We start from the raw sequence: 12,658 nt of genomic DNA on the forward strand, positions 1-12,658 counted from the left end.
AGATTTTAAAAAAGAGGTGAAGTATACAAATATAAAGTACTTTTATTTAAGAAACAAGGATATCAGTAAAACTGATGGATGCTCCCCAATAATGCTTTGTCGATATATGGATTAATTGTGCGGAAAAAAGTGAGACTTTGAGAAAATCTAATATTAGCCTCAGTGACCTTGACCCCAGAGGTCCATGCAAGGTACCTACATGCCAAATATATGTGAGATCGATCAAATTTTGAAGGCACTATGTGAAACTGTAACAAAAGTGTGAAGGAAAATCTATGATTAGCTTTGGTGACCTTGACCCCAGTGACCTCAAACATCATCAAAAGGTAGAGGTCCATGCAAGGTACCTACATGCCAAATATGAAAGAGATCGGTAAAGTATTGAAGGTGCTATGAGAAACTTTAACAAAAGTGTGACGGAAAAATCTATTATTAGCCTTGGTGACCTTGACCCCAGTGACCTCAAACGTCATCAAAAGGTAGAGGTCCATGCAAGGTACCTACATGCCAAATATGAAAGAGATCGGTAAAGTATTGAAGGTGCTATGAGAAACTTCAACAAAAGTGTGACGGAAAAATCTATTATTAGCCTTGGTGACCTTGACCCCAGTGACCTCAAACGTCATCAAAAGGTAGAGGTCCTTGCAAGGTACCTACATGCCAAATATGAAAGAGATCGGTAAAGTATTGAAGGCGCTATGAGAAACTGTAACAAAAGTGTGAAGGAAAATCTATTATTAGCTTTGGTGACCTTGACCCCAGTGACCTAATAACATCATCAAAAGGTAGAGGTCCATGCAAGGTACCTACATGCCAAATATGAAAGAGATCGGTAAAGTATTGAAGGTGCTATAAGAAACTGTAACAAAAGTGTGACAGAAAATCTATTATTAGCCTTGATGACCTTGACCCCAGTGACCTCAAACGTCATCAAAAGGTAGAGGTCCATGCAAGGTACCTACATGCCAAATATGAAAGAGATCAGTAAAGTATTGAAGGCGCTATGAGAAACTGTAACAAAAGTGTGAAGGAAAATCTATTATTAGCTTTGGTGACCTTGACCTTGACCCCAGTGACCTTAGGTAGATAGTTATGGTTCTAAGTCACTGCACTTCTCCTACTTGCCATCTGTTTATATTTCAAGTTTCAAGTAAATCCCTTAAGTAGATTTAGAGTTATGCTCCAGACAAAAATTTACTTTGAAGTTAAATAAAGGGAGATAATTCAAAAACTAAGGTAGATAAGAGTTATGGTTCTTAGTCACTGCACTTCTCCTACTTGCCATCTGTTTAAAGTATCAAGTAAATCCCTTTAGTAGATTTAGAGTTATGCTCCAGACAAAAATTTACTTTGAAATTAAATAAAGGGAGATAATTCAATAACTGGGGTAGATAGAGTTATGGTTCTTAGTCACTGCACTTCAAGTAAATCCCTTCAGTAGATTTAAAGTTATGCTCTGGACAAAAATTTACTTTGAAATTATATAAAAGGGGAGATAATTAAAAAACTAAGGTAGATAGAGTTATGGTTCTTGGTCACTGCACTTCTCCTAGTTGCCATCTGTTTATATTTCAAGTTTCAAGTAAATCCCTTCAGTAGTTTTAGAGTTATGCTCCGGACAAGAATTTAGTTCGTACGGAAGTGCGGAAGGACAAACTGGCAACTATATGCTCCCCATATAAATATATGGGGAGCATACAAAAGTAGCAGCAGGGTATAATGAAAAAATTTGGCTAAAATTGATAGGCAATATCCCTGTCTTCCAAATCTTAATGTTACCCATGCAGAAGTGGCAGTACAGGTAAATGCTTTTTTGTTCATTTTGTGCAACATACATATACAGACACGTGACATCACCCAGCCTATGAAGCCAGCATATACCTTAAATAGTTTTGAAAATACAATCATTACATAAACAAGGGCTGTTTGTAAAACATGCATGCCCCCATATGGGCTGTCAGTTGTAGTGGCAGCCATTGTGTAAATACATTTTTTGTCACTGTGACTTTGACCTTCGACCTAGTGACCTGAAAATCAATAGGGGTCATCTGCCAGTCATGATCAATGTACCTATGAAGTTTCATGATCCTAGGCCTAAGCATTCTTGAGTTATCATCCGGAAACCATTTTACTGTTTCGAGTCACTGTGACCTTGACCTATGACCTAGTGACCTGAAAATCAATAGGGGTCATCTGCCAGTCATGATCAATGTACCTATGAAGTTTCATAATCCTAGGCCTTAGCGTTCTTGAGTTATCATCAGGAAACCATTTGGTGGACGGACTGACCGACCGACATGTGCAAAACAAGCAAATTCATTGAATTGATATCCCCCGCCAATATGCTTCTGGACACAAAAGTGTTATATTTGACACTCAAAAAAGCATTTTTTCAAGAAACAAAGGGCCATAACTCCGTTATTATCCCATGGTGTACAATGCCATTTGGCGTGCATCATTCTCTTATCCATATATATACTCATACCAAGTTTCAATGAAATCCCCCAAAGCACTTCCAAGATATGCCTCCGGACACAAAAAAAGCATTTTTTCAAGATAAAAGGGCCATAACTCCGTTATTAACAGATGGTTTAGAATGCCATTTGGCAGGCATCATCCTCTTATCCATATATATACTCATACAAAGTTTCAATGATATCCGCCAAAGCACTTCCAAGATATGGCTCCGGACACAAAAGTGCCGGCCGGACGGACAGACAGACGGAAAGACGGACGGACAACGCCAAAACAATATCCCTCCACCTCTGGCGGGGAATAACAATATACCCCCTCTTCTTTGAAGGGGGGAAAAAAAAACTGTAACATTTGGTCAGATGTACTAAGTTAGTAACAGACGGTGGACGGACAGGTAAGTTTTTTTCCATTTACCTTCAAACTTACCACAAATCTCTTTAAGACTTGTTTTCAGTAAGACATTTATAAAAATTGAGGAACACCATTTCCACAAACTGAACATGTCTGTAAAAAGCTTCACAAGAAAAGGTTTCCTAGTCTAGATGTAAGTAACCCACATTTTTCATCTGATTTTCGTTATTTGGCACCATTACTAATGTAAAAAAAAAATTCTCCCAAAAATGTATTCCTAAAAAAAATACTTTTCCTATGCAGCTGTTTAGGTTGAATCTTACTTCTAAGTAAATATTAAATCGAAAACACTTATTCACAATTAAAAAGTTTTTCTTAGCAAAAACCCCCACAAAAACATCAATTTCCAAATTTCATTCCCAATGCAAAGGGCCCTACAATGTGAAAATAAGACTAAAAGACTGCTTGGCATTCATATAAGTCACTCACCTCCGTGACATGAGTGATCACAATGCCATGCCCTGTGGTGTAGAATGGCACGAGGAACCATGGATACAGGAACAGTACTGCTATGGCCACCAGCACAATAATGAAGTTGTGCCAAACGCCCGCGCAGTATATCCTCAGCTGCCGCATGGGAGATATGATCTGGAGACGCTCGGAGGACAGGTCCACGTATGCACCCGGGTAGATGAACATCAGGAACAGTCCAAACCCGTTGACATGCACTTGCTCCCTTAAAACATACAGACATTAATTGAAGAAAGTAAACAATTATTAGGAGATATGCGGTAGGCACAGATCGTGAGTGACAAATAAACACTGTAGTGCTCCAGCTAGGATTTGAAAAGGGCAGGGTGGCTATTTTGTCAAAAGGGCACTTTCCACATGCAGTTTTTTGTCAAAAGGGCACTTTCGAGCGCAACGGCGTATCTGTATTGCTCCCTGTTGCATATTAATTTATATGTTATTAATAACCATTAAAATAAAATGTCTAGAATAAGGAATAATTTCATTTAATAATTAAAGGGCAGGGCGAGGCATTGGAAGGGCAGGGCGGGGCATTGGAAGGGCAGGGCGGGGCCTCGGAAGGGCAATGCGAGGCATTGGAAGGGCAGGGCGGGCCTCGGAAGAGCAGGGCGAGGCATTGGAAGGGCAGGGCGGGGGCCTCAGAAGGGCAGGGTGGGGCATTGGAAGGGCAGGGCGAGGCATTGGAAGGGGCAGGGCGGGGGCCTCGGAAGGGCAGGGCGAGGCATTGGAAGGGCAGGACGAGGTATTGGAAGGGCAGGGCAGGGCCTCAGAAGGGCAGGGTGGGGCATTGGAAGGGCAGGGCGAGGCATTGGAAGGGCAGAGCGGGGCCTCGGAAGGGCAGGGCGAGGCATTGGAAGGGCAGGGCGAGGCATTGGAAGGGCAGGGCGAGGCATTGGAAGGGCAGGGCGGGGCCTCGGAAGGGCAGGGTGGGGAGCCTTTCCATTTAACCTATCTGGAGCACTGCACTAATTACGACTTATGCGGAAGGCACAGATCCTCAGTGTCACTGCAGAGTGCTAGTCCCTGTTCTTTTTTGCTTCCCCTATATGCTCCTCCAGAATAGTTTACACAAAAATTTTGGAAATCATGTTAAAGTGAGTACTTGATATTCAACAGTTTTCAAAAGGACTATGCCTTAAAATCTAACTTACAAGTGTTAGAGTTAGAAATTCTCTGCATTGAGCAAAATAAAATTATTGGAAAAATGTCACCAGTATGGTCCAGATTACTACCGGATCCCTTTTTGCAGCACCGTGTTCCTTTTGCAATCTAAGATCTTTCCTAATGATCTGATATGTAGGTATTGAACCAAGCAGGAATACACGCAATAAATTTGACCATTTAATGTTTTAAGCATAGCACAATTTGACTCTTGAATTTCTAAATCTTTTGATATTGTATACAATATTTTTATAGGCACCTCTGAAAACTCTTCAAAGTTGACTAAAAATACCCCCTGTATATTTCAGGTTATTGTCCTTTACCAACCTGACTGCAGCGATGGCGTGCCCAATTTCATGCAGAATTCCACAAACAAGGAGGGTCAGAAAGTAGTACGAGATTTGGCTGGTTGGCAAATTCACTCCTGGCATCTGAAAGAAAACTGAACAGCTGCTAATGTGCAATCAGCAACGGTGGCAAATAAATAGTCTTTTTGCACAGTCGCTAGTCCAGAAGGAATGTACAACTTGTATGAAGAGAATTTTTTGAAAGCTCTTCATTCCATTTATGGTTATGTGTGGACAAATTAACACATGTATATTGAGGAAGACAAAACAAGGAAAATATCAAGCATTAGAGTAGGCTACAAATTAACTAATAACTGAAACTGCAGTTTGTCGAAATTAAAAGAAGACTGGTAAATGGTAAACTTGATACCTTACTTCAAATCATATGCTGGTACAAATTATATAAATAAGTGCAATTGTATATTCCAGAATTAATAACAGAAGCAGATATCAATTAAGCGTTTTGAACAAATACCTTAAGACTTGTTACATTACAAATAACAGAAAAAAAGAAAGACAGACAGACAGACAGACAGACAGAGAGACAGATAGAGAGAGAGGACAGAGAGAGAGGAGAGAGAGAGAGACAGACAGACAGACGGACGGACGGACTGACGGACGGACGGACAGACAGACAGACAGACAGACAGACAGACAGACAGACAGACAGACAGACAGACAGACAGACAGACAGACAGACAGACAGACAGACAGACAGACAGACAGACAGACAGACAGACAGGTATGATTATCATGCGCTATTTTACTGAATACTACGGCAATACTTCAAGTTACAGAACATTAAATGGTTATTAAATAACATAACTGTTACTGGAACTGGTTAAATTGCATATAAATGCACATTGCTTATGTTTTGCTTCCTTGTGTTAATGAACATAGCAATAATAATGTACAAATAATAATGTACAAGTCTACATAAGGCCATAACAAACTAACCGGATGTTTGTCATAAGAACTTAACTTTTTTTTTGTATGCCATGCATGTAATTTTTTGTAAAGTTCATATTTTTAACAAATGTTCAGTTTTCATTACAAAATTAATGTTATCGAATGGCAACATAAAATAAGCTGGTTGTGTTTTGAAAATAAATTCCACAAATATGTACACATATAATAATTATTATTGTGCACCTTACACATGCTTCTGATTTTATCAACATTAAATAAGAATGTTTTTACTTTTATACCACTTCCTGGCTTAACAGTTTGAAGAAAAAATTATGTCAAACATGTGATCAATTTGTTGTGGCCTACATGTTACATTAATATTATATTACAATGGGAGTGAGGACTTGATTCTCCACCGTGCTTCTAATCAATGTGTTGAAAACCATCAGTGTTAGCAATAGGACTGAGACCAGCATTGCCACAAGGCCAAAGAACACGCCACAAGTGAACCAGGTGCGAAGAAACTGTGGTCTCCACTGGGCCAGTCTCACAAATGTTCGGTTCATCCATGTTGAGTACCACCGCAGCTGGCAGACTGAGACAGAAAACCCTGTTCTGTCCAACCAAGCTTTGTATTTTCTGGCAGACAAGGTTTGAGTCTGAAAAAGTTATATTCATATTACCATAAAAATTAATGCTTTATAAAAGGTAAGCAATAATTCCCCAAAACAGCATTCAGGTCAAGAAATTTAGTTGAACTTGCCAAAACTGTGCTGGTGTAATGTATTGTATCGTAATTGGAAAATTGTCACATTTTAAGACAGTTCCATAGAGTATTAAAGGGATCTTTTCACGCTTTGGTAAATTGACAAAATTGAAAAAAGTTGTTTCAGATTCGTAAGTTTTCGTTTTAGTTATGATATTTGTGAGGAAACAGTAATACTGAACATTAACCATGCTCTAATATAGCCATTATATGCATCTTTTGACGATTTTAAAACCTAAAAATTATAAAGCGTTGCAACGCGAAACGATTGAATAATTTGGAGAGTTCTGTTTTTGTCGTTAAATTTTGTGAAACTACGAAGATTGCTTATATAAGGTATAAAATACCTTCGGCATGTGTACTCGGCGGAATAGCTCAGTAGGCTAAAGCGTTTTTACTTCAGGACTCTGGCAGGACTCCAGGGGTCACTGGTTCGAAACCTGCTCCGGGCAATGTTCTTTTCCTTTTTTAATTTTTTTCTTGATTTTTTACTGGAGCTTTTATGATCCAATGTTTACATTTATCAATATAAAGCATTTAATGAATAAGTTAAAAAAATGCCAAAATCTGTGAAAAGGCCCCTTTAATTTCAATCTTGCAGCCCAATCATTTGCATGCGTCTTAAATGCCAAATTTTCTGAAAAAAGAGTCTCAAATTATGACCAGCATCAACAAGCGAAAAAAAAGGAAGCACGATTTATTTGCATTATCATGGCTGTTATCATCATCTCACGAAATAGAATCACTCCTAGTAATGTTACTATATGTCACGGTACCGGACTTAAGAAGCGGGATTGGTGGAAAGATGCATGAGGGCCCTGTAGGCGAGGTGTCTTTGGTTCGAGTCCCTGACTGGCTGCACACTTCTCACCACCCGGCGCCAATGGCGCCCAACGGGGGACCTTGGCGGGTACATTTCTACATAGAACTTGCCTGTGGGTTTTTTAGAGATCAGTAATTCACTGTTCTCTGTCTCGAATTCCAACTTGGCAGGGGAGAATGTCACTGTACCAACCTTAAGCAGGATTGGTGAAAAGATGTATGGCGGCCCGGTTAGCTCAGTTGGGAGAGCATTTGCCCTGTAAGGGACTGAGGTGTCCCCGGTTAGAGTCCATGACTGGCTGCACACTTTTCACCACCCGGCCACATATATAAAATGTTATATCGTGTAAAACATCACCAATGCATAAACAGACTGTCCCTGTACTGTAGTATAATTGCATCTAACATAATAAAGAACACTTACTTTTTTGATGTCTGATCAATTAAGTTCTGCAACCTTACCTTTAGAAATGCATCCAGCAGATACAGGCTTGACCAGAAGCCTAGAATCAAGGCTACCCATGTTGTCTGAACCATCATGAAACTTGATTCTTCCTTTGTATGAAGTTGTTATTACTCATATTATTAACCATCAACAGCTGATCACTTCAAAAGCACATGGCCAAAAATAAACATGAATCAAAATCGACATGATGAGGTGATCGCTCCATTTGCCAGGCTTATTTAAAGCATTCCGTTGTAAAATAATTTGAAATAAATATATTTAGCGCGTTGTTGCATCATTTTAAGTATATAAGCGACTGTGAGATAAATTTTACAACATTTGTATAACCATAATAAACCACTGCAGGAAACGAAAGTAAATTTAAGTAGGTCAACATCAGTTTAGAGGAAACTGACGTCTCGAATTGTGATTGGATAAAATTAACTGTTGCGCTTTGTGGGATAATAATGGTTCCCGAAACGGCATTGTCGGTTTACGGTGAACACGGGACACAGAAACACGGATACAGTTCATCTTGCGTCAGAAATTAAAACATGACTGCGGAAACAGAACAGACTCAAAAAGTGCTTCAACCGCATCTTTCAAAGCAGGACCTTAACTCACTTGTTAGTCTAATTTGTTATTTTCTTCACGTTATCAATTTAAGAAGTTTTGGACATCCAGAACACTATTAAAAAGCATGCACAATTGGTCACCAATCAACCGGTTTCATTAAAACTGTCTGGGTGGGGAATTATTCATGGCATAGATACAAAGTTACAAAATGCCGTTGTAAACGACAACACTTACTCATATTGATTAAATTAATGTGTCTTTGAATGTCGTTGTCCGTGTATCACATCTGAATGATTAAAACATCTATTTCAAAATTGAATATTTAACAAAAATATGTTAAACATATGGCTGACCATATGACATGTTTTTGGAAAAAAATGATATTGCTACGACACAAATACAAACTCAAATGAGTATTTCATTCTCTATTTTCGGTCACTATGGAGTTGAATAATTGAACCCATTATCAGTGTTTTCCAGAAACAATTGAGAAGCCAGTTACATTTTCAAAGTAGCTAGCAATAAGCAATATATTGTTGGTGTATTTGCGCCATTTCAATTGATATTTGGAGAAAAGTAGCTGGCATCCAGATTGAATGTAACCGGTGAAAGAGCTGGTTGCCGGTGCTTCCGGAGAACACTGACATTATAAGAACATATGACGGGGCCCCAATGACCAATGTATATTCTTCATAAACCACACATTTCAGGACATTTTATTATTATCATAAAGACACAGAGATTATAAGATAATTCAACCCGCTATTTGGATTTCAATATTATATAATCTGGCTACTTTTTAAAGCTTTTGCAATAACTTTCCTTTACTTAGAAATCTTCCCACTACTTTACATCCCATGCAGGAGCCCTCAAAATAGTGATTTTCCGACATGACCATAAACATACAAAAAAAAAAGTAACACAAAATGGGTCTTGATGAGATTTGTGTTACCCCCTTGGAAGACTCTTAATGACAAATACAGAATATCTCAAGCTGTCCTGTATCACCAATCTTATTAGGAGGAAGGTTAATGTCATGGCTTCGGCCATAAACATATTGATTTTGAAATACAGGGAGTATTGTGACATAATTGAAATGTGGGGGCATTCACGCCATATGAGCACGTCTTGTTCATTTTCAGAATGTTAGCGTGTTGACACCTCTGACACCTGAAGTTATCAGCAGACAAGCAACCATCAATATTGGTAAATATAAGTGTGGTCCGGGCTTTATATTTTGAAGAACATGCATCAAATGGTTGTGTTTCTGCTCAATATTCTTTATTGGCAACAAAACACTTAATTATTTGAACAAATTATGTTCAAGTAAAGTTAAAAGCAATATGTTACAGTGCTCCAGCTAGGATTTGAAAAGGGCAGGGGGGCTTTTTTGTCAAAAGGGCACTTTCGACGCGCAGTATTTTGTCAAAAGGGCACTTTCGACGCGCAGTATTTTGTCAAAAGGGCACGTACGAGCGCGCGGGTGTTTCTGGAATGCTTCCTATTGCATGTTAATTTATATGTTGTAAATAATTGTATTATTCCCATTATTATTAAACCATTCAAATATAATGTCTACAATGAGGATTAAAGTAATTACAATCTAATAAGAGATTTATGAATAATCATATGTGTAAAAAAAAAAAAAAAAAAAATTTTTTTTGGGGGGGGGGGGGCGGAGGTTCAAGAGGGCAGGGTGCGGCGCCCTTCGATTAAGGCCCAGCTGGAGCACTGATGTTACATTGCACATTTAATAATTGAAAGAAATCTTTGATGTTGTATACAGTAAGCTACAATACTAGAATGGAGTATCAAATACCTTAAAGACTTCTATAATCAGAATTTGATGATATAAGCAAGCCTTACCATTTATTGCTTGTCTCTAGAGGACGATAAGTATAACCTTGTTAATAATATTTTTCATTTTCAGGAACTATAGGACATGTAGCCCATGGTAAATCTACATTAGTAAAGGCAATATCTGGTGTACAGGTTAGTTAACATTAGTAGTCAGGATTTCATGCCTGTAAAGTATTATTTGTCAATTAGGCCTAAAAAGAATAATGTTGTGGTTCTGGTTACATTGCCAAAATGTCTAGGTAGGGTAGGTCGATTTTTAATTTTTTAAATTTTATTTTTTTATTTTCTCCAGACAAGATGCCTGTTTTTAAATGTAATTTTATGCTGATGGTTTTCACATAAAACTTCTATGTACACCATTGAAAAGTGTTCCCATTATTGTGTAGTGATCTTCTTTGTATATTATTCATTTTAAGAACTATTTTTACAGCCAGGTGAGATTCAACCTATGATAAAAAACAACAGAACAACCACCATGATTCCGGTTTACGCCCAAAAACTAAGTTTAATGCGGGTGTATGAAAGTAATGAATGCAACTTGCTTAAAGAATATATCAATGTTATTAAATCACGTAATTGAAAGTTAAAAAAATCACTGTTTTACCCCACCCACTTACAGGCGCATGAAACTTACCCAGTGCTGGGGGGGTATGGGCTGCACCCTCCATATATTATTTCTATAACATTTGTAGAGTGAAATGACGTTATTTGGTGCGATATGACTCTTCAAGAAAAAAACAGCAATGACGTCATTGATAACGACATTTAAAAAAACGTTTACCCTTTCCCGCATAGATACACATAATCCCGTCTCGATCGATTCCGTATCAACAATACTTTCTATCTATTACTGCATATACTTACTTCTTTTCCCGTCGCCACTTATTACCCGATAATCCCGTATATTCCAGTTGTAAAGCAAATTCTGGTAAATACGATAAAAGTGCTTAAGAATTTCAAGAAACTCAAACATTCGCCATTTTCAGTATCAGATAATTGTTGGCATTTGTTACTATTTAAAGATGTGATGAAATAACGTCCAATCGGGGCAGGTTTTTTCCACTGAATACGTGTAAATCGCCTGACGTGATGTTAATTTTTTATACAACACAATATACATCCACACTTTCCATGCGATGTTCTACATGTCTGCATAATTTTCGCGCGCTTTTTATTGAGACAACGGATAAAGCACTGTTTATTTGACACTAGAATTTGTTAATGTCGCGTTAGCATTAAAATTCGGAAGCGTGTTTCGGATTACAAATTGAATAATGCTCATTTGAGAATCAAACGAAACATTTACAGTTGTGCATAATTAATTCAACGATAATTAGTTAAAGAGCATTACGTGTCGAATATATGATTTGACCATATTATGCATGAAATGCACAATATCCACGAGGATTTCATCCGGTTGCCATCATCTGTCTTCTAAGTAACTGGCCGAGATTTCATCGTAGAGGTGTACACCGTAGGGGCCAATGAGTGTGTTAGTGTTAGATAACAAAGCCAACAAACTGCCATAAAATCACACACTTATGAAAATTACGTCACTCGTGGTCTGCATGATTTACTGCAGGTACAGGTATGACTGCTTACGAGTGTTGTCGCTCATCCAATTACAACGACGATCCGCCTTTAGGCGGGTTTTAGGTGGGTAAAGAGATACATTACGTAATTGACAGAGGATCATAAATCGGCTCTCACAATTTTCGGCTAAGTCAATATCGCTTTGATATTTATCCTAACGGAAAACGGTAAAAAAAGTTTAGGGTCGGCATGGTCAATAAAAACTTTAGGGTCGGCGCATTTTCCTAGGTATGGTCGGGTGACTGGAACCACAACATTTATTTTTTTAGGCCTTATGCAATTTTGGTTAGAAATTGCTTATTTTGGGATTACCACATTTATTAAATATATTAAATTTAACAAATCCAAAGGGACCCGGCCCCATTCCCTAATTGGTGAAAAAAAAACACACTGGTAATTGAGGCTTTGATTCAAGTCTATCAATGCAAAAGCAATAGTTGTGTTACTTGCAGAACATTGATTGGTTATTGATATTTTCATTAACATTATTATCATGTCATAAACTATTATAATGTTGTTCTTTTTTATTGTAGACTGTCAGATTTAAGAATGAAAAAGTCAGAAACATCACCATCAAATTAGGATATGCTAATGCAAAGGTAAGACATATTGTTCTTGTAACAGACATACATGATATATGCAAAATCAATAATGCACACAAGTATAACAGGCCCATGTTCATTCAATAAGTATGAGGCGCGTTTTGGAAATCTTGGCTTAAGACATGTGTGCAAAGTGACATCCCATACAGTCCACACAGGCTTATGAGGGACGAAACTTTCCGCTTCTATGCACATTTTTGTTCAAAGTAGGTATCTTTAA

General features: G+C 38.0%; 2 protein-coding genes across 8 annotated transcripts in view; one reads left to right on the forward strand and one right to left on the reverse strand.

The window, feature by feature from the left end:
- Positions 1-8,214, reverse strand: part of LOC127850217 (membrane-bound transcription factor site-2 protease-like) — a 257,498-nt gene extending 249,284 nt beyond the window's left edge. For 3 of the 7 annotated variants that reach the window (XM_052383083.1, XM_052383085.1, XM_052383084.1), the window contains exons 1-4: positions 7,825-8,213; positions 6,164-6,433; positions 4,846-4,949; positions 3,316-3,562 (exon numbers count right to left, since the gene is read on the reverse strand). In XM_052383083.1, coding sequence (XP_052239043.1) covers positions 3,316-3,562; positions 4,846-4,949; positions 6,164-6,433; positions 7,825-7,902 — 699 coding nt within the window. In that variant the 5' untranslated portion in view covers positions 7,903-8,213. Of the gene's footprint in view, positions 1-3,315; positions 3,563-4,845; positions 4,950-6,163; positions 6,434-7,824 lie in introns of all 7 variants that reach the window. The other 4 variants (XM_052383087.1, XM_052383081.1, XM_052383086.1 and 1 more) reach the window with 4 other exon arrangements.
- Positions 8,215-8,266: 52 nt separating this feature from the next.
- LOC127850219 (eukaryotic translation initiation factor 2 subunit 3, Y-linked-like) overlaps positions 8,267-12,658 on the forward strand; it is a 34,231-nt gene continuing 29,839 nt past the window's right edge. Inside the window, exons 1-4 of the mRNA XM_052383089.1 lie at positions 8,267-8,433; positions 9,526-9,589; positions 10,314-10,375; positions 12,370-12,435. Coding sequence (XP_052239049.1) covers positions 8,362-8,433; positions 9,526-9,589; positions 10,314-10,375; positions 12,370-12,435 — 264 coding nt within the window. The 5' untranslated portion in view covers positions 8,267-8,361. The remainder of the gene's footprint in view (positions 8,434-9,525; positions 9,590-10,313; positions 10,376-12,369; positions 12,436-12,658) is intronic.

The sequence above is a fragment of the Dreissena polymorpha genome, chromosome 11 (assembly GCF_020536995.1).
Source record: "Dreissena polymorpha isolate Duluth1 chromosome 11, UMN_Dpol_1.0, whole genome shotgun sequence".
NCBI classification, from domain to species: Eukaryota; Metazoa; Mollusca; class Bivalvia; order Myida; family Dreissenidae; genus Dreissena; species Dreissena polymorpha.